The following is a 22779-nucleotide window of genomic DNA, read 5'->3' on the forward strand; positions in this document are numbered from 1 at the left end:
GCATTCTGAAGTCACTTGGTAGAATGATCTGATGCATATGAAATAAAATTCATCCTAATTATTAAAAACATTGGGATAACACAATGGATTTGAGTGGCCTTGCCAAACAGACCCAAACAAAGTAATCACTTTTACTGCTACATGTTAGGGGTTTAGACTTTTGTTTGTACCACAGATTATATCTCTGTGCTTTCCAATTGAAAGTATTAAGAACTAGCGTGCGTTTTTCCAAGTTAACTTTGAAAGATCAGGAAATAGGTGTAATTTCTGGCTATATTAAACCCCTTATCATATTTTTCACTTCATTCTAAAATTGTTAGTCAGTTTTATCTGTGTTGTAGTTGTGTGACTTACAAACTGAAAAATATTTTAATTACATTTCCAAATATATATTTTTAATATATAAAAATGCATAGTTTTTTTTTTCAAATTGGCTGAAACAGCAGTAATAATATCAATGATATCAAAGTATGTATAGACACAGTGTGGGTATCCTAAATCAAGGTGGAAGGTATTAAGAATTGGTTTTTTAGACCAAAAAGAAAATACTTTCAAACCACAACAACATCACAGACCAAATATTTTTGCCTGATTTTAGTGAGACAGTTGTGAAGCCATCTAATCTTATAAGTGTAAGAATAATATGTATCTGTGTATATGTAGGTATGAGGGTTTCCCTGATAGTTCAGTTGGTAAAGAATCTGCCTGCAATGCAGGAGACCCTGGTTCAATTCCTGGGTTGGGAAGATCTGCTGGAGAAGGGAGGTATGAATATGAATTGAGCTGAACAATAAGAGTTAAATATGCTTGTTTCTGGCTCAAAATGTTTAAATCAAAATGTAGACCTTTTTAAAGGCAAACTCTTGAAGTACACTATTTTAAACTAAGAGAAGGAAAAAATGAAAGTGAAAGCGAAAGTCCAGTCCATGGAATTCTCCAGGCCAGAATACTGGAGTGGGTAGCTTTTCCCTTCTCCAGGGGATCTTCCCAACCTAGGGATTGAACCCAGGTCTCCTACATTGCAGGCAGATTCTTTACCAGCTGAGCCACAAGCGAAGCCCAAGAATACTGGAGTGGGTAGCTTATCCCTTCTCCAGCAGATCTTTCCAACCCAGGAACAGAACCGGGGTTTCCTGCATTGCAGGCAGATTCTTTACCAACTGAGCTATCAGGGAAGCCTTTATTTTGGATCCTTAATACAACGAAGTGAATATGTACAATGAAATGAGCATTCACTCTGGATCATTATGCTAACAATATTTATCAGTCTCATATTGATTTCCTACAAGTATCAAAGAATATAATTTTCAATATATAATGTATGATATGTACATTTTAATAACCATATGTTTATTTATATTTATATGCTCAACCTGATATATAAAAATTATATACAAATGGCAGTATCCCATTTTCTATGAATAATAAAATATGAAATTGGAATTAAAAGAAATTCTTACATATCGTCCTTTAAAAAAATCCGGTCATAAGACACTTTCCAAGATAATGGAATCAGTGCTGCAATTTTTCTTCTCTCTTAGCAAGTTTTTCTGATGTGCTTTTTAGATATTGTTATCAGGCACAAATGAAAACTTCCTAATTTTTCTATACCTGTTTTATCCTAATACTTACTTAAAATGGAAAGTAGACTTCTGAATCTTAGATGAAATACTTTTACTTGCTTTTATTGGCATTAACCATCTTGATCTTACTACTCACTTTTTTTTTTTTTTTGAAGTGTGAAGGCGTTAGACACAGAGTTAGTTAACCCACAAATTACATAGGATCTTACTCGAGTTTAGCTGTCAGGGATAAAAAAAAAATACTCTAGGAGAGTCAGTGCTACAATGATGAACACTGAAAACTCAAGAATCATTGATTTGCTTTAAAAAGTGTCCCAATTAAAAAAAAAAAAATTTCCATTAAATGGCAAAAAAATAAATTCAGGACCCACACATGATTATTTCATTGCAAAATGAGAAAAAAAAGAACCTACTGGTTCTTCAAGTGAAACGTTTACCTTCACAGGTAAAACATAGTCTACAGTACCAAAGTGTCCACAAAGGGGAATCTTTTCAAACACTCCTCATTCGCTCATCCTCCGCATCCTTAGTATGACTTAAGAAGTATGAGCCTCACATCTGCTGGTTTTTGCAGCTTAATGAATGAAAAGTAAATTGTCACACAAAGTCTTGCATTTTGACTCTGCCAAGTCTCTTGCCTTTGTTTTCAGGCAGAGCTATTTTCCTGTGCACTTTCTGTCCGCATTGCCATAAGTAGGTCTCCCAGTAGTTTCTGCTGGGAGATAGAACTTTCATCACTGTCCAGCTTTGCTCCTATAAAAGGCTATTTTGTCAGAACATGATGGGTGAAGACGGTGGTAAAATAGAGGAGGGACAATCTGATTTAGAAAATATATTTACTACTTTTCATAAAGAGAAAATTCTTAAATTAATAATATCTCTGGATTGTCGTTGCTGTTCAGTGCTCAGTAGTGTCTGACTCTTTGCGACCTGATGGACTGCAGTGCACCAGGCTTCCTGGTCCTTCATGGTCTCCTGGAATTTCCTGAAACTCATGTCTGTTGAATTGGTGATGACATCCAACCATCTCATCCTCTGTGTCCTCTGTTCCACCTGCCTTCTATCTTTCCCATCATCAGGGTCTTTTCCAATGGGTTGGCTATTCGCATCAGGTGACCAAGTTTTGGAGTTTCATCTTTAGCATCAGTCCTGCCAATGAATATTAAGGGTTGTGCCCTTTGGACTGATTGGTTTGATCTCACTGCTGTGCAAGGGACTCTCATGAGTCTTCTCCAATATCATAGTTTGAAAGCATCCGTTCTCCAGTGCTCAGCCTTCTTTATGGTCCAACTCTCATATCCATACATGGCTACTGGAAAAGCCAAGCTTTGACTATATGGACCTTTGTCGGCAAAGTAACATATCTGCTTTTTAATATGCTATCTAGGTTTATCATAGCTCTTCCAAGGATCAAGTGTCTTTTAATTTTATGGCTGTAGTCACAGTCACCATCTACAGTGATTTGGGAGTCCAAGAAAATAGTCTGTCACTGTTTTCATTGTATCCCCATCTATTTGCCATGAAGTAATGGGACTGGATGCCTTGATCTTAGTTTTTTGAATGTTGAGATTTAAGCCAGGTATTTTACTCTCTTTTCTTCAGCAGGAGGATCTTTAGTTCCTCTTTGTTTTCCGCCATTAAGAACATGTCATCTGCATATCTGAGGTTACTGATATTTCTCCTCGAAATCTTGATTCCACCTTGAGCTTCGTCTAGCCCGACATTTCACAAGATGCACTCTACATAGAAGTTAAATAAGTAGGTTGAAAATATACAGCCTTGATGTACTCCTTTCCCAATTTTGAACCAGTCCATTCTTCCATGTCTAGTTCTAACTGTTGCTTCTTGACCTGCATATAGGTTTCTCAGGAGGTAGGTAAGGTGGTCTGGTATTTCCATCTCTTTAAGAATTTTCCAGTTTGTTGTGATCTACACAGTCAAAGGCTTTTGCATAGTCCATGAAACAGAAATACATGTTTTTCTGGAATTCCCTTCCTTTTCCTATGATCCAATAGATGTTGGCAAATTGATCTCTTATTCCTCTGCCTATTCTAAATGCAACGTATACATTTGGAAGTTCTCGGTTCCTGAGGCTCAGACTGAAGGATTTTGAGCATTACCTTGTTAGCGTGTGAAATAAGTACAATTGTGTAGTAGTTTGATGTTCTTTGATATTGACTTTCTTTGGGAGTGGAATGAAAACTGACCTTTTCCAGTTGCGACCACTACTGAGTTTTCCAGAGTTGCTACATATTGAGTGAAGCAGTTTAACAGCATCATATTTTAGGATTTGAAGTAGCTCAACTGGAACGGCACCTCCACTAGCTTTGTTCTTAGTAATACTTCCTCAGGCCCACTTCACTTCACACTCTAGGATGTCTGATTCTAGGTGAGTGACCACACCATCCTGGTTATCTGCATCATAAGACCTTTTTTGTACTATTCTCCTGTATATTCTTGCCACCTCTTCTCAATCTCTTTTGCTTCTGTTAGTCCATACTCTTTTTATCCTTTATCATGCCCATCTTGCATGAAATATTTTCTTGGTATCTGTAATTTTCTTGAAGATATCTCTAGTCTTTCCCATTCTATTGTTTTCCTCTATTTCTCCTCATTGTCCACTTGAGAAGGCTTTCTTATCTCTCCTTGCTATTCTTTGGACCTCTGCATTCAGATGGGCATATTGTTCCTTTTCTCCTTTGCCTTTCACTTTTCTTTTCTCAGCTATTTGTAAGGTCTCCTCACACAACCATTTTGGCTTTTTGCATTTCTTTTTGGGGCATGATTTGATCACCACCTCCTGTACCATGTTACAAGCCTCCATCCATAGTTTTTCAGGCACACTTTAAGATCTAATCATTTGAATCTATTAGTCACTTCCACTGTATAATCATAAAGGATTTGATTTAGGTCATACCTGAATGGGCTAGTGGTTTTCCCTACTTTATTCAAATGTATCTGAATTTTGAAATACAGAGTTCGTGATCTGAACCACAGTCAGCTCCTGGTCTTGTTTTTGCTGACTGTATAGAGCTTCTCCATCCTAGGCTGCAAAGAAGATAATAAATCTGATATTGTCATTGACCATCTGGTGATGTCCATGTGTAGAGTGGTACCTTGTGTTGGAAGACAGTATTTGTTACGAGCAGTGCCTTCTCTTGGCGAAATTCTGTTATCCTTTGCCCTGCTTCATTTTGTACTCCAAGGCCAAACTTGCCTCTTACTCCAGGTGTGTCTTGACTTCCTACTTTTGCATTCCAGTCCCCTATGATGAAAAGGATATCTTTTTTTAGGTGTTAGTTCTAGAAGGTCTTATAGGTCTTCATAGAACCATTCAACTTCAGCTTCTTCGGCATTAGTGTTTGGCACATAGACTTGAATTACTGTGCTATTGAATGGTTGTATTGGAAATGAACTGAGATCATTCTTTTGTTCTTGAGATTGCACCCAAGTACTGCATTTTGTACTCTTTTGTTGACTATGAGGGCTACTTCATTTCTTCTAAGGAATTCTTGTCCAAAGTAGTAGATATAATGGTCATCTGAATTAGATTCACATATTCCCGTCCATTTTAGTTCACTGATTTCTAAAGTGTTGATATTCACTCTTGCCATCTCCTATCTGACCACTTTCAGTTTACCCTGATTCATGGACCTAACTTTCCAGGTTTCTATGCAATATTGTTCTTTACAGCATCAGACTTTACTTTCACCACCAGGCACATCCACAGCTGGGTGTCATTTCCATTTGGCTCAGCCTCTTTGTTCCTTCTGGAATTATTTCTCTGCTCTTCTCCAGTAGCATATTATACATCTGCCAAGCTGGAGAGTTCATCTTTCAGTGTCTTATCTTTTTGCCTTTTCATATAGTTCATGGGGTTCTCAAGGCAAGAATGCTAAGTGGCTTGCCACTCCATTCTCCACTACACCATGTTTTGTCAGAGCTCTCCAACATGACCTGTCTGTCTTGGGTGTCTCTACAGAGCATGGCTTATAATACAATTAAATTTATATACATCCTTTGTTTATTCCACAATACAGGCACATAAAGCAGGGGGTTTTAATTCCATTTTAAAGATACAAAACTGAAGCTCACCTAAGGCTACTATTCAAGGCCCTGGAGAAGGGAATTAAACCCACTCAAGTATTCTTTTCCTGAAGAATCCCATGGACAGAGGAGACTGGCACGCTACAGTCCCTGGGATCACAAAGACTCAGATATGACTGAGAGACTAACACACACATAGTATTCAAGGAATGAATGAAGTAAGTAATGAATTAATCTCTAGGGAAAACTGCATGGATGGAGTAGAATAAGAAGTTAAGACAGAGAGGTCAGTTTTTCAATCCATTTAGCAATCAGTTTACAGAGAGTAAGCTGATCTGACAGTCACACGCAGTTTATATTTGGGGGTAGGATGTTGCAGAAGAACAAAAAATGACTATTTTAAAAGAAAACAAGAATGAGTAACAGATGAAATTTCATTATGGAATAGAAGAGCAATGGTGAGTCATATGGGTGATTAGGCTTTTACTTGAAACAGTTATGATAAACATTTCAGATACTGGCATATTTGAAAAGCTTTTATAGACTTTAATGACAAGGTCTTTGAAAATGTAGGAGACAGACAAATTAGTACAGAAATATAGTTGGTACAAACTAATTTAGGAAGGATTAGAAAATATTACCTCTTTCAGTAATTATTAAATGAATTGTAATATTTAATACTTCTTAATTAAAAAATATCAAAGACTCACCAGAAATTGGATAGTTGATTTGCAAGTGCTAACAATTTTAATATACAGATACTCCAAAATAAGGGCATATTCTGCAAAGGGTTTTAGGAGATGGAATAATTTGATAAAAAATTAGAGGTGGTATGAAGAAAAATATATTAAATCTATTGTGTCCATGAATATACATGAAAAGTTGTAAATAAAATGTTAGCAAACCAAACCCCATTCTCTATAAAAATGTTAATAAATAGTGTCAATTTGAGCATGTGAAAGTATAGTAAGAATGGTTTAGTGATGCATAAATATGTAAATGTATACTCCCACGTTACCAGTTAAATGAATCATATCAGTATTTCACAAGGTACAGGGAGTATTAACACTGAGTTATAATATAAATTCCTTCTATATAAAAAAATTGAAGAAAATTTTATTAACCTTATCTAAGATGTCACTCAAAAAAGAAAAGAAGAAGAAAATGCCTACAACAGACTTTATTCTAAGTGGGGAAATTCTGAAAGTATTCCATTTAATTTCAGGCACAAGGTATGTGTGTATGCTCTAATTCAGCAAATTATTAAAGCCCTCCATGGCCAGCACAGTAAGACAGGGAGAGAAATAATTATAAGGATTGAAGATCAGCAACAGTATCATTGTCATTAACACATGATATAGTTGTTTAGATAAAAATCCAAATAAGTCTACAAATAAAATATAGGCAACATAAAAAATGAAGAATAATGTGGCTGTTCATAAGATCAATAAATTAAAGTCAAGTGTATTTTACATGCCAGCAACAAAAACATTAATAAACAATTTAAAAGTTTAATTTTTTTTCTTTTTTTTAAAACTTTATTTTATTTTTAAACTTTACATAATTGTATTAGTTTTGCCAAATATCAAAATGAATCTGCCACAGGTATACATGTGTTCCCCATCCTGAACCCTCCTCCCTCCTCCCTCCCCATACCATCCCTCTGGGTCATCCCAGTGCACAAGCCCCAAGCATCCAGTATCGTGCATTGAACCTGGACTGGCATCTCGTTTCATACATGATATTTTACATGTTTCAATGCCATTCTCCCAAATCTTCCCACCCTCTGCCTCTCCCACAGAGTCCATAAGACTGTTCTATACATCAGTGTCTCTTTTGCTGTCTCGTACACAGGGTTATTGTTACCATCTTTCTAAATTCCATATATATGCGTTAGTATACTGTATTGGTGTTTTTCCTTCTGGCTTACTTCACTCTGTATAATAGGCTCCAGTTTCATCCACCTCATTAGAACTGATTCAAATGTATTCTTTTTAATGGCTGAGTAATGCTCCATTGTGTATATGTACCACAGCTTTCTTATCCATTCATCTGCTGATGGGCATCTAGGTTGCTTCCATGTCCTGGCTATTATGAACAGTGCTGCGATGAACATTGGGGTACACATGTCTCTTTCCCTTCTGGTTTCCTCAGTGTGTATGCCCAGCAGTGGGATTGCTGGATCATAAGGCAGTTCTATTTCCAGTTTTTTAAGGAATCTCCACACTGTTCTCCATAGTGGCTGTACTAGTTTGCATTCCCACCAACAGTGTAAGAGGGTTCCCTTTTCTCCATACCCTCTCCAGCATTTATTATTTGTAGACTTTTGGATCGCAGCCATTCTGACTGGTGTGAAATGGTACCTCATAGTGGTTTTGATTTGCATTTCTCTGATAATGAGTGATGTTGAGCATCTTTTCATGTGTTTGTTAGCCATCTGTATGTCTTCTTTGGAGAAATGTCTATTTAGTTCTTTGGCCCATTTTTTGATTGGGTCATTTATTTTTCTGGAATTGAGCTGTAGGAGTTGCTTGTATATTTTTGAGATTAGTTGTTTGTCAGTTGCTTTATTTGCTATTATTTTCTCCCATTCTGAAGGCTGTCTTTTCACCTTGCTAATAGTTTCCTTTGATGTGCAGAAGCTTTTAAGGTTAATTAGATCCCATTTGTTTATTTTTGCTTTTATTTCCAATATTCTGGGAGATGAGTCATAAAGGATCCTGCTGTGATGTATGTCAGAGAGTGTTTTGCCTATGTTCTCCTCTAGGAGTTTTATAGTTTCTGGTCTTATGTTTAGATCTTTAATCCATTTTGAGTTTATTTTTGTGTATGGTGTTATAAAGTGTTCTAGTTTCATTCTTTTACAAGTGGTTGACCAGATTTCCAAGCCCCACTTGTTAAAGAGATTGTCTTTAATCCATTGTATATTCTTGCCTCCTTTGTCAAAGATAAGGTGTCCATATGTGCATGGATTTATCTCTGGGCTTTCTATTTTGTTCCATTGATCTATATTTCTGTTTTTGTGCCAGTACCATACTCTCTTGATAACTGTGGCTTTGTAATAGAGCCTGAAGTCAGGTAGGTTGATTCCTCCAGTTCCATTCTTCTTTCTCAAGATCGCTTTGGCTATTCGAGGTTTTTTGTATTTCCATACAAATTGTGAAATTATTTGTTCTAGCTCTGTGAAGAATACTGTTGGTAGCTTGATAGGGATTACATTGAATCTATAAATTCCTTTGGGTAGTATACTCATTTTCACTATATTGATTCTTCCAATCCATGAACATGGTATATTTCTCCATCTATTAGTGTCCTCTTTGATTTCTTTCACCAGTGTTTTATAGTTTTCTATATATAGGTCTTTAGTTTCTTTTTAAGATACTAACACAAACTACAAACCATCCAAGAATAAATGTAACAAAGACTTGCAAGCAAAAAATTTTAAAAATTTAAGGATGTTAAAGAGTAAATTGAAACATCCTATATCCATGGATGAGGAAATAAATAACATCATACATAGGCTTCATGTAACTCCAATTTTTAAAAAATAATGATTTTTTGTGTCTTCATTTTTATTTTTATGGAATATGAGAAATTAAATTCAATATGTATATAGAAAAGCAAAAGAGAAAAAATAGCTAAAATTTTTCATGCTCAATGAGATATAGACTAACTACAAAGCTGTACTATTATAATAGTGTGGTACTGGTGCAGAGATGAACACATTCATGAATAAAATAGAATAGAGTCTAAAAGACAAAATACCCACATATGGAAATTTGATTCATGATGAATCTGCATGATATTAAGTTGAGTTATCTAAAACATGAAAAGATGGATTTACGGATGGAAATTGTTGCACAATAGCTTAAAGGAAGGAAGGCAGGAAGTGAGAAAGGGGGAAATGGAGAAAGAGTGAGGGTAGAAGAAGAAGAGGAGAAGGCAATGGCACCCCACTCCAGTACTCTTGCCTGGAAAATCCCATGGATGGAGGAGCCTGGTAGGCTATAGTCCATGGAGTCGCTAGAGTCGGACACGACTGAGTGACTTCACTTCCACTTTTCACTTTCATGCATTGGAGAAGGAAATGGCAACCCACTCCAGTGTTCTTGCCTGCAGAATCCCAGGGACGGGGGAGCCCTGCCGTCTATGGGGTCACACAGAGTCGGACACGACTGAAGTGACTTAGCAGCAGCAGAGGAAGAAGAAAGGTAGTGAAGAAGGGAAAAGAAAGGGATCCCTTTTTGACACAACCAGTGTAGAATGCTGTGAATATTTTATGTATAATATATATTCTCTTCTATGTTAATACTTCATACTATCCTGTCTCACATCCCCACAGACAATTTCTTAGTCAAAAATAAAACTGAAATTTTAAGAGTACATGTGTTCTCTTCTGACCACTGAGGAAACAACTATTTTGTTACACAAAACAAGCTAAAGTGCTAGCCATTTATCATAAGATGGATAAACTTCAGTACATTAAAACTAAAATCTTGTTTGTTAAAATACACATTTAGGAAAGTAAAAGAAGGAACTTTCTTCCTGTAGGAAGTATTTTTCAAAAAACCACAAAGTAAACAAACAAAAAAATCCTCAAAAGGATTAAAATTAAGAAAAAGTAAAGAATTTTTACAAATCAGCAAGAAATAAGGAGTAAAGATGGGGAAGACATTGCACATTTGAGGAAACACATGAAATTTTAAAAAAAAAGTGACATTACAAGTATTAGAACAGATGGGCTCAGCACACTTTTTCTAATATTCCTGATAAGTACATGCATTGCTATAACTACTATAGGATACCAATTGATAATATCTTGTCAAATTGCAAGAGTGATCACCATCCATGTGCATTAGAAAGTATTTCTGAAAATGGATTTTTATAAGAATATAAAATACTCCAAATATCCAATGGCATGGATTTAAAAAGCATAATCACAGAAATGGTATTGAACACAGCAGTGGGTATAAATGACTTCAACTACTGATGGATGGAAATTCAGCTACTACGTGGAGGAATCTTAATGCTGTGAAGAAAAGGCAAAATACAAACAATGTGTTGTTTATGGCATGTGCGTGCTAACCTGAAATTCAGAATAATGCCCACCTTTGTTAACAAGGGAGGAGGGTCCTATGGGGAAGGAACGCAGAAGCATATGCAAGTTATTAGAAATGTTCTACTCTCTGGGGTGGACAGCTGGTACATTGTTTTGCTTATATAATCTGAGCAAACTAACCCAGTGATAATCTGGAAGAAAATTTTGCAATGTGTCTAACAAAAGGTAAATATCCACAATATAATACACAATGAAGTACAGGACAATTTTGTGTTCTAAATGTCTGTGCTTCCTGTTTCTAGGTGGCGGTGGTTCAGTTGACTTGTTTACATTACTATTATATTTACACATTTTGTATTACATTAACCAAAAATTTAATGATACTAATTTGAATGAAAATATTACTAATAATGTCTAGTGTTTATAAGAATAAAATACAACTCATAGGAAAGAGGTACAATGCTTTGATGATGCAGTTCACAAAGGTCACAGGTCTGTGAGCCTACAAAATACGTTCAACAGCTAGTAAACAGGGGAATGTGATTTTATGATAATAGCACCGTGGTATTTTTTTTTTCTTACTTATTGAAGAAATATCATAAAGTTGTTTATAAGTAGTGTTTTAGAGTTTCAAGGAAATGGACATGTACATTTTCTATAGTGGGAACCATCCAGAGGGTAATGTGTTGTTGTAATTATTTCCCTTCTAGAAGATTAGCTTTCAAAACTGATACACTTGCTCAAATAAATGTATTCAAACAACATTAACTACAATACCTGTTATTTTGTGGCAGTGAAACACTAAAAATAAAGTACATGAAATGACATTATTTTTAATCATAAAATGTTATATTGTGTTAGTCGCTCTGTCGTGTCCGACTCTTTGTGACCCCCATGGACTGTAACCCACCAGGATCCTCTGTCCATGGAATTCTCCAGGCAAGAATACTGGAGTTGGGTTGTCATTCCCTTCTCCAGGGGATCTTCCCTACACAGAGATTGAACCTGTGTCTCCTGCACTGCAGGCAGATTCTTTACTATCTGAGCCACCAGGGAAGCCCCAGTGTGATAAAATTGACATGTACATTTATATATGTAATATTAAAGAAAATGTTCTTAGATGACTGCATATAGTCTTCCCTTGATATCCACAGGTGATTGGTTCCAGGACTCTCCAGATAACAAAATTCACAGGAGCTTTAAGTCCCTTACAAACAGTGGCAATTGTTGGCATACATTTAAATGAACTTTCAGTTCAGTTCAGTTCAGTTCAGTCGCTCAGTCATGTCCAACTCTTTGCGACCCCATGAATTGCAGCACGCCAGGCCTCCCTGTCCATCACCAACTCCCAGAGTTCACTCAGACTCACATCCATCGAGTCAGTGATTCCATCCACCATCTCATCCACTGTCGTCCCCTTCTTCTCCTGCCCCCAATCCCTCCCAGCATTGGAAGGAATGAGGCTGAAACTCTAGTACTTTGGCCACCTCATGTGAAGAGTTGACTCATTGGAAATGAACTTTAGGTTACTTATAATACCTAATAAAATGGAAATGCTATGTATATAGTTGTAAAATACAATATACCTTCTCTGTAATAAGTTGTGATTCACCAAATTCAAGTTTCACTTTTGGAAACTTCCTGGATTTTATTTTTAAAGACTTTCAATTCCTGGTTGGTTGAATCTACAGATGCAGAATCTACAGATAGGAAGAGCCAGTTGTATTATATTGTTACCACCAGGGCTAGAAAGTTGAAGAGACACATTCCCAGATATTCTGTCTTGTTTCAAATTTGTTTTTTGTTTTTTTCAAGAAAATAGGCATGCATGATTGTATAACTGAATGCATTATTTGTCTTTGTAGTTTTCCCCAAGGTAGGATGCATTCATAAGCATGCTGCATGCAGTAGCAGCAGAAGTGGTGAGCACTTATCACACCCAACCCAGACATTTTTGTGTGTTTCTGGGTGGTAAACACTGCCAAGGAGGTCAAAAGAGAGGAGGAAGCCTGGCTTCTATTCACAGATTCAAAGTCAGAAGGCAACACTGAAAACAGTTGGCTAAAACCTCAGATACAGCCTGACCAATTTCTCCCAGTAAGGGAGAAGGCAGAAAACTCTCAAAGACATTTTTTACTGAGCTATTAGTCACATTTATATAATTGTTCAAGAGAGAATTGTTGGTCAATAAAAATTAGTAAATAAAACATATTTGTATACATATGTCTAGGTAATCTGTATAGTCTAGGTAAACTGCATATCACGTATGGGATTGTACCTTAATGAAAATTATTATAATTTATTAATTTTATTTTTTCACTTTAGAGTTGTTAAAAGAAAAATATAAGTATTATGGAATATAGAATTTATAATGATAACATTTAAATTAGGATATGTTGATACTTCTATTTTAGAATTTCATTGTAGATAAGGGTTTACTATTTTTCAACAAAACCTAAATCTTTCATTAGATGAAATGCTAAATATACAGAAATAAAAATGTCCTAACTTTGAAATATCAATCATGTGCTGTAACATGCTTATTTTTCAGGTTAAACTTTTTCCGTGATGTTCCTGATTTCAGAGTGTTAGCCTGCGGTGGAGATGGAACTGTAGGGTGGATTTTGGACTGCATAGGTAATGAAGACACGTATTTAATGTGGCTTGGGTGAGAGTGGAAACCTTAAATTCTGTGTATTTCATTTGTTTATTTAACACATCCATATCTTTGTTAAATAAAATACACAGTGATAACAGTCAGACATCTGGAATATTGATGGCTTAATTTATTCTGTAGTTCAGATTTTTAACTGTCAAAATAATTTACAAATAACTAGAAATGCTTGTTTTCTCATTCATTTTTTTCATGGAATTTAATAAAACCACTTCCTTGGTGGCCCAGCTGGTAAAGAATCCAGTTGCAATACAGGAGACCTGGGTTTGATCCCTGAGTTGGGAAGATCCCCTGGAGAAGGGAACAGCTACCAACTCCAGTATTCTGGTCTGGAGAATTCCATGGACTGTATAGTCCATGGGGTTGCAAAGAGTTGGACATGACTGAGTGACTTTCACAGATACTTCCAGATCTGGACTGACCAATTCTTTGTTAAAAATAGATCCTTTCATAAAAAGGAAAGACCTGATTCAAAAGAAGTTTTACTATCTATATGTATTGAAGCAAAGTTTTATTCAATCAATGCAGTTGAGAATATTCGACCTTTTCATACCCTAAAAAATATTCAGATTAAAAATGAATACATATTGTCAATACCCTTTTGGTAAGCACCTAACAATTTTACTCTACTAACCTTTTTTTTTTTTTTTCGAAAAGAAAAGGGAAAATTGTATTCTTTGGCCCTCCAATAAACAATGTCAATAGTATTGATATTTTAAGGACAAAACCAGAGTTCAAGAACTACCAAAATTAAGGAGTCCCTTGAACAGTGTTTGAGGACTTGTAAGAATTTTAGTGAAAATAGTAGGAATTATTGGTTTTCATTAGTCCCTAAAATCTAAGCCTTTGGTAGTATACTGTGGCACATCCCTACATAATCTATTCCTTACCCATTTTTTACCCACATATGCTTACTCTGAGGGGCTGAGAAGGGAGAAAAATAAAGTAATATATGTTTGTGAGACGTCTTTAGTAACTCAAACAAAAGCATGTGGAATTTCAGTGATATGATATTTTCTGAACCCAAACACTATATCAACTTGAATCTCAAACAAAATCTGGTAATGTCTTCTTTTGTTGACTCTGACACAGAGCAATAGAACCATTGTTCAGTTCAGTTCAGTTCAGTCGTTCAGTCCTGTCCGACTCTTTGTGACCCCATGAATCAAAGCACACCAGACCTCCCTGTCCATCACCAACTCCCGGAGTTCACTTAAACGCATGTCCATCGAGTCAGTGATGCCATCCAGCCATCTCATCCTCTATCGTCTCCTTCTCCTCCTGTCCCGAATCCCTCCCATTCAGAATCTTTTCCAATGAGTCAACTCTTCACATGAGGTGGCCAAAGTACTGGAGTTTCAGCTTTAGCATCATTCCCTCCAAAGAACACCCAGGGCTTATCTCCTTTAGAATGGACTGGTTGGATCTCCTTGCAGTCCAAGGGGCTCTCAAGAGTCTTCTCCAACACCACGGTTCAAAAGCATCAATTCTTCGGCACTCAGCTTTGTTCACAGTCCAACTCTCACATCCATACATGACCACTGGAAAAACCATATTCTTGACTAGACAGACCTTTGTTGGCAAAGTTATGTCTCTGCTTTTAATATGCTGTCTAGGTTGGTCATAACTTTCCTTCCAAGGAGTAAGCGTCTTTTAATTTCATGGCTGCAGTCACCATCTGCAGTGGTATTGGAGCCCAAAAAAATAAAGTCTGACAGTGTTTCCACTGTTTCCCCATCTATTTGCCATGAAGTGCTGGGACCAGATGCCATGATCTTCGTTTTCTGAATGTTGAGCTTTAAGCCAACTTTTTCACTCTCCCCATTTCACTAACTTTTAGAATTCAACTGTTTTCAAAATATATTTTTCTTAAAGTATACCTAAACTTGATGTTGCCAAAGGACTTTTCTAAAGAACCTACTTTTCCACTTTAGTGCTATCCTTGTGTTGCATATACCTGCACCCTTGAGAATTTCAACTGAGTTAAGTCAAATGTGCTACAATTTTTAACTAAATTAACATATTTAAAAGTCTTTCCTCACATATAAGTCTTAAAAATTCCTGTCACCCTGTGAATTATGTTATTTACTTGTTTTATAAATTGCTACGAATGCATATAAGTTAATCATATTTTATAATTGTATATATATATAAAATGTGACTTTTTCTAAGTACCCTGTAGAATGTCTTCCATGCCAAGCTGTGTTTTTTTTTTAATTGTTGTTCAGTCAATGACCAATTTTTTTTCTTTTAATTTTTCAATTATACAGAAAAGGCTAATGTAGTCAAGCATCCTCCAGTGGCTATTCTGCCTCTTGGGACCGGCAATGATCTAGCAAGATGCCTGCGATGGGGAGGAGGTAAATAGATATGACAAACCAACAACAACAACAAAAATCTTTAAAAAACAGTAATATAGTGCAGAGCACCCTCTTTCAATAAACTAAATTTAGCATTTCTTCACTGCATGACAGCTTTCATGTGCTTTTAGCAAATGTAATTGCTGTCAGATGTAATATAATTTTGACTAATAGTCTGGGGTAGAGAAACAAACGGTGGACCAAGAGTTAGACTGTGATTGCTAATTATATGCTAGATGGGAGGGCAAGCATCTAACTTTCTCTTTCTCTGGTTTTTGGGTTTCCAACTTAAGAAATGAGGTAAGCATGGGTTAAATTTAAAATAATGTTCATATTTTTAATCTCTGACTTGTGTGAAAGAATCACAAACAAAGGAAAAGTGTTGAAAGATGAAAGGACAACTTGTCCAGGAGAGTACAAGAAAGTGAAAGTCAAGTTGGTCAGTCGTGGCTGACTCTTCGCAACCCCATGGACTGTAGCCTACCAGGCTCTTCTGTCCATGGGATTTTCCAGGCAATAGTCCTGGAGTGGATTGCCATTTCCACTGGGATGGAACCCCGGTCTCCTGCATTGTACACAGACGCTTTACCGTCTGAGCCACCAGGGAAGTCAGAAGAGTACAATATGTAACCAATTTTCTGAGACTCACTTTGCACTACGTGGTATGTTCTGCACTTGGGATAGACAGTTAAGAATAGAAAGAACACAAGATCTGCTTTATAAAGGGCCTTAAATTCTAGTGGAATATGAAGTCATATGTAAATTGTGAGACTTCTTACTGACAAGCAAGATAATAATCAGCATAATGAATGAGCTTACTTAGGAACTGACAAGGTAAAATAGGGAGAACTTGAGGGGTGGTGGTGGTTTAGTCACTAAGTCATGTCCCACTCTTGTGACCCCATGGACTGTAGCTCACCAGGTTTCTCTGTCCATGGGATTCCCAGGCAAGAATACTGGAGTGGCTTGCCATTTTCTCCTCCAGGGGATCTTCTCAACCCAGGAATCGAACCCAGGTCTTTTGCATTGCAGGCAGATTCTTTACAGTCTGAGCTAAGAGAGAAGCCCCAAATAAGTTCAGTTGCTCAGTCCTGTCTGACTCTTTGTGACCCCATGGACTGCAGCATATCAGGCTTCCCTGTCCATCACCAACTCCCTGAGCCTACTCAAACTCATGTCTGTCACATTGGTGATGCCATCCAACCATCTCATTCTCTGTTGTCACCTTGTCCTCCTGCCTTCAGTCTTTCCCAGCATCAGGTTCTTTTTAAATGAGTCAGCTCTTCACATCAGGTGGCCAAACTATTGGAGCTTCAGCTTCAGCATCAGTCCTTCCAATGAATATTCAGGACTGATTTCCTTTAGGATGGACTGGTTGGATATCCCTGCAGTCCAAAGGACTCTCAAGAGTCTTCTCCAACACCACAGTTCAAAAGCATCAATTCTTCAGCACTCAGCTTTCTTTTTAGTCCAGTGCTCACATCCATACCTGACTAGGAAAAACCATAGCTTTGACTAGCTGGACCTTTGCTGGCAGCATAATGTCTCTGCTTTTTAATATGCTATCTAGGTTGATCATGGCTTTTCTTCCAAGGAGTAAGCGTCTTTTAATTTCATGCCTGCAGTAACTATCTGCAGTGATTTTGGAGCCCCAAAAGATAGTTTTTCACTGTTTCCATTGTTTTCTCATCTATTTGCCATGAAGTGATGGGACCGGATGCCATGATCTTAGTTTTCTGAATGTTGAGTTTTAAGCCAACTTTTTCACTCTCCTCTTTCACTTTCATCAAGAGACTCTTTAGTTCTTCTTTGCTTTCTGCCATAATGGTGATGTCATCTGCGTATGTGAGGTTATTGCTATTTCTCCCAGAAATCTTGATTCCAGCTTGTGCTTCATCCAGCCCTGCATTTTGCATGATTTACTCTGCATATAAGTTAAAGAAGCAGGGTGACAATATATAGACTTGACATACTGCTTTCCTGATTTGGAACCAGTCTGTTGTTCCATGTTGAACCCAGGTCTCCCGCATCGCAGGCAGATTCTTTTCCATCTGAGCTGAGAGAAAAGCCCAAAATAGGGAGTACTCTAATAGGTGGATAATGACAGAGCCATATAGGATTGAAGGTGGGCTTGACAGGCAGAATAAACATCAGGTTTATACCTCTAGAGGTAGGAAGTCACTTGACATACTGAAGGAACTCAAAAATGGAATACTGTAGATGGAGCAGATGAGAAAATGGAGAATATTTCAAGATGAAATCTTAAAATAATTTGAAATATCATTAATAGGCTAATCTTACCTGAAGATATCAAAGAAAAGAAAACCATATTTGCTAAGAAGCAAGAACTGAATCCTAAATATTTTTAGCATCTAAACCCAGTGAAGTTTGAAAAGTGTCTACTAAGACAATGTGAATCAGAAACCCTTGGGGAGCTTGTTAAAGATACAGTGGATTGACCTCACCTCATATATGTTGAATTGGAATCTCTAGAGATGAAACTGCACAGGTGATTTCCTTTTTAAGCAAACTCCCTAAGTAACTTGATTCACAGAAAAATTTGAGAACAATTGTTCCATTTGTACCTGGATAACTTATGGACTCTACGACATATATATGTATTTGTATATATGACAGAATTTGAAACCAAGTTAAAAACATGGCATATGATATATTTGTGATTTTCATTAAGGATATAACAATAAAAGAATATTATAAAATGATGTGTTAAATTGTATAGAATCTAAAGATAGATAGATAGAAAGAATGAACCATTGCTTATGAGATGCTCATGTATTCCAGTGTTAATATTTGTATATTGATTAAAAAGAAGAGACTCATTCATGTGGCTTCTTATATATTCTTCTCAAAAGTATTTTTGGTATTTGAAAATTAATAACTTTATTTGGTTTGAAACTGGCAAATGCCTTAAATCTCAAAATTGAGTATAGAAGTTCCAGAGTATCCTCTAATTATTTCCTTATAAAACAGTTTTAAAGATATTATTATCAGTGGACAGAGACAGGTGGATTATAGTATTTGTTAGAGTGTATATTGATGATGAACTCTTTGTATCTAGTATATGTTGGCACTGTTCAATGTGCTAAATAGTGAATGAGAAATAAAGGGCTTTTACTATTTGATAATTATATTTTCATTGAGTATCCAGACAATAGAACAGTGAATAATGAAATATATAATTGCAAAATAAGGTCAAGATTATAAAAGAATCAGAATGTATTTTTAGAGAATAATACAGGGAAACTCCCCTGGAGGAGGGCATGGCAGCTCACTTCAGTATTCTTGCTTGGAGAATCCTATGGACAGAAGAGCCTGTTGGGCTATGGTCCATAGGGTTGCAAAGAGTCAAACATGACTGAGGCGACTTAGCACAGCAAGACACAGAGGGAAACTATTCAGCTATATAGTCAAGAAGATGTCCTTTAGGAAGTAACATTTAAGCTGGGTTTAAAATATGCAGAAAAAGAAAGCGCTCTCTGTATTGAGAGGAATGAAGGAAAAGTGATGATGTAACTCTAAGAGATTGTTGGGTGACCGATAGGTATAGCCTCAGGAGGGAGGTGGGAATAGTATGATGTTGGAGAGAGAAGTAAGAGCAGATTAGGTAGGTCTTGGTGGTCATGGTAGAAACCTATGTTATTGAAGCACATAGCAAAACTTTGGAAGAGTTTCAAAAGCAGAGTGACACAATGACATTTATGTTTTCAAAATAAGTTAATTTGGGGACATAAAAAAAGCTAAGAAAATATGGAGATGTGGGGAAGCATAGTTTTAGAGATCAGAACTTGTATTACCATTGAAATTAGAGGATGAACAGACCAAGCTAGGGCAGTGGTCATGCTAATGAAGCAAGTGGACACACTGACATTTTCAGGGATAGGCTGGTACAGCTTGCCCATGGATTGGGTGGGGGCTTTGGTGAAAGTGGGGTATTAAGGGGGCACTGCAAGATGCTCAAGATGAGCAGTTAGGAAAATGAGGGTGCCATTTGATAGAGTTTACTAATAAAGACACACACTCTGAAGTGGTGTGAATTATTTCTTGTCAGGTGTCTAACTTTGAGCAAGTTGCTTAAAACTGTGTGCTTCAGATTCTTCATCAGAACCTGAAGAAAATAGTTGGAGATGGCACTAGTGGTAAGGAACCCACTTGCCAGTGCAGGAGACAGAAGAGACACAGGTTTGACCCCTGAGTTGGGAGGATCTCCTGGACAACTCATTCCATTATTCTTGCCTGGAGAGTCTCGCGGACAGAGGAGCCTGGTGGGCCATGGTCCATAGGATCTCAAAGAGTCAGACATGACTGAGTGACTGACACTTTGCACTAAGAACCCTACCTTGTGGGTTCTTACACCCTAGATATCAAGTTATTTGCCCAGTGTCTGAGCCCTTCTTGTAATTATACTAATTATCATTATACTTAACATTTGGGAAAGAAATTACTTCATTTGACTAATAATCATTTGGTTCACTTAATGTCACTGGAATCTATTGACTGGGAAGTTTAATTTTTATGAATGTATTGCAAATTTTGAAAAATATAAAATGTACACATGTAGGACTTCTCAGGGCATTTGAAAAAATACTTTATTTTCATTTCCTTTGCAGTTTTTTCTGGCAATACTTAATCCCTCAAACAAAATTCTGAAAATTATTGCAAGAGAAAATACTGTGAAGAGTAAGGGAGTAAGAGACAGAGTTTTAGATGCAACACACTCTTACAAATGTTTTCTTCATGTGATTTTAAATTTGTAAAAATGACTTTTTAGATATTGCTTTTCTTCATGTGATCTTAAATTTGTAAAAATGACTTTTTAGATAGATTCAGTTATTATGATAACATCATATCATTAAATGGAAGATAAATACTAATTATGTTTTCATTTGATTTCTTAGCCTAGAGTGATTATAGGCTTTAAATAAAAATAATAGAAACAAAGTATCATCATTCTTTTCTAGAGCAAGCTTTTGTTTGCTTATTTGTAAGTTTTTCTTTTTTAAAAAATATAATCTTACTGAGTTCAGGAATGCTATTTATAGTTATGAATCATTATTTAACAAGCTTGAGCACAGATAAATACAAACATGTAGGGCATAGATATCTGTTAAGTGGAGAACAACAATTTGGAGTTCTTCACCTTTGTGAATTAATACTGAACTTCATGTATGATTCTCAAAATAGATTTATTGCCTCTATCTTTCCATTTTTATTTGGCTAGAAGACTGATTGATACCGGCCTTTTTCATGTGTATGTTAGTCGCTCAGTCATGTCCAACTCTTTGCAACCCAGTTTACTGTAGCCTGCCAGGCTTCTCTGTCCATGTAATTCTCCAGGCAAGAATACTAGAGAGTGTTGCTATTTCCTTATCCAGGGTATCTTCCAGACCCAGGGATCAAACCCAGGTCTTCTGCATTGCAGGCAAATTCTTTACCATCTTATCCACCACGGAAGCCCAGCCTTTTTCATACTTACCCATAAAAACTTTGAGAACATTTCCAGTGCTAAAGAATTTAATTTGATTGACCCTACTTAATCTCATTTTATTAATACTTTCATTAAATTAAATTCTGTTGTGTTCTTTCCTCATCAGTTCCATTCCTGTTTCTATTAACATAAGCTGTAGCTGAAAAGAAGCTCAATGTTTGTTTAAAGCATTATCATTTACTTATATTTATGCTGAGTGTGTGTATATTTTCATACTATATTATATAATATTAGTTTAATATATGTAAATTATTTATATCTAAAACCATCAAACTTATTTTCAAATAAGAATAGAATTTGGAAAATATATGAATATAAACTCCTTTTATTCCATTCAATGTGGAATATATATATATATGTATATATATATAATTGGGAGCTTTAAAAGAAATTTAACAAGGAAATAAATATTGAGAATGAGCGTAGAACTATTAAGAAGATCTGAAAAATAAGTACACTTAATTTTTGTTGCCTTGCAGTGAAAACAATTCATTTTTTAATCACTGAGTACTATTCTATACATTTTAAATATGTTCATCAATTTTGAATTATGCTATAAATATGATATGACATCTATTATTTCCTTTAATGTTTATGTCAGTGTAATCACAGTTTATTGTACTCTTTGCTGTGTGTGTTGAATAGTTCATAATTATTTTTTTAGACCCGTGTATGATAAGAGATGTAGGTTTCAGGATGAATATTCCTGATTTCTGGTTAATAATTAATTCTCTAATAGTTAATTCAACAAATACACCATAAATATAATTTATTTGTCTTTAGAGAATGTTGGCATATTATGGTACCTATTCTTTTTTCTTTTAATCCAATTCATTTTTTTTTAAGTGTATGTATGTTAACACCTCTAATGAGGACTCATAGCCTCTGGCATATACTTATTCAACAGATAAATTATTAAAATATAAACCTGAGTTGGACACAGAAAACATCTATGAAAATGTTGTCCAACTCAAAACATCATTTCAAGAATCTGTGTGTATTAGAGTTAGAGATACATTATTTAACTTAGTATAACATTTCACATCCTAATTTCATCATCAGTATTGTTGTTGACAACTTTCTGTTCTTTTGCCTCATAGACTAAGACCCTTTATGTATTTTCTCTTTTTTCCTCACTTCATTCTCACACCAAAGCTAAATTTTTATGGAGAAAGAAGCTATTTAGAATGTTAAAAGCAAACACTTCAGTAAATAACACAGCCAGGGTTAGGCTACGCCCCTAATTAACTATAATGTTACATAACTAAAGGTCCATTTAAGAGAAAATATAATATTAAGCAATAACTTTCAGGCCATGGTTACTATCTATAGTAGATTTATTTAAAAATGGATTTGTTGAGCATTATTGGAGGGTACATCTGGGAAAAGGAACATCTAAGGAGAAAGATGTAAATAATTATAGTGCAGTATACTAGTTCTATGCTATGGCTGGTTTTGAAAACTGTATGTTATGGTCCTGTGTAAAATCTATCATTTTGGGAGGGTGGCTTCTGGGAAAAAGTATTATCAAATGTAAAGCCTGCAGAGAG

At 36.0% G+C, this 22779-nt stretch overlaps 1 protein-coding gene across 9 annotated transcripts in view; it reads left to right on the forward strand.

Annotated features, from left to right (window-relative positions):
- Positions 1-22779, forward strand: part of DGKB (diacylglycerol kinase beta) — a 1123143-nt gene that overhangs the window by 613508 nt on the left and 486856 nt on the right. For all 9 annotated transcript variants that reach the window (XM_086397581.1, XM_086397582.1, XM_086397586.1 and 6 more), the window contains 2 exons: positions 13241-13326; positions 15634-15723. In XM_086397581.1, coding sequence (XP_086253707.1) covers positions 13241-13326; positions 15634-15723 — 176 coding nt within the window. The remainder of the gene's footprint in view (positions 1-13240; positions 13327-15633; positions 15724-22779) is intronic.

Source organism: Bos grunniens, chromosome 4, assembly GCF_055505025.1.
Source record: "Bos grunniens cultivar Pamir isolate PY7600 chromosome 4, Bosgru_T2T1.0, whole genome shotgun sequence".
Taxonomy (NCBI): domain Eukaryota; kingdom Metazoa; phylum Chordata; class Mammalia; order Artiodactyla; family Bovidae; genus Bos; species Bos grunniens.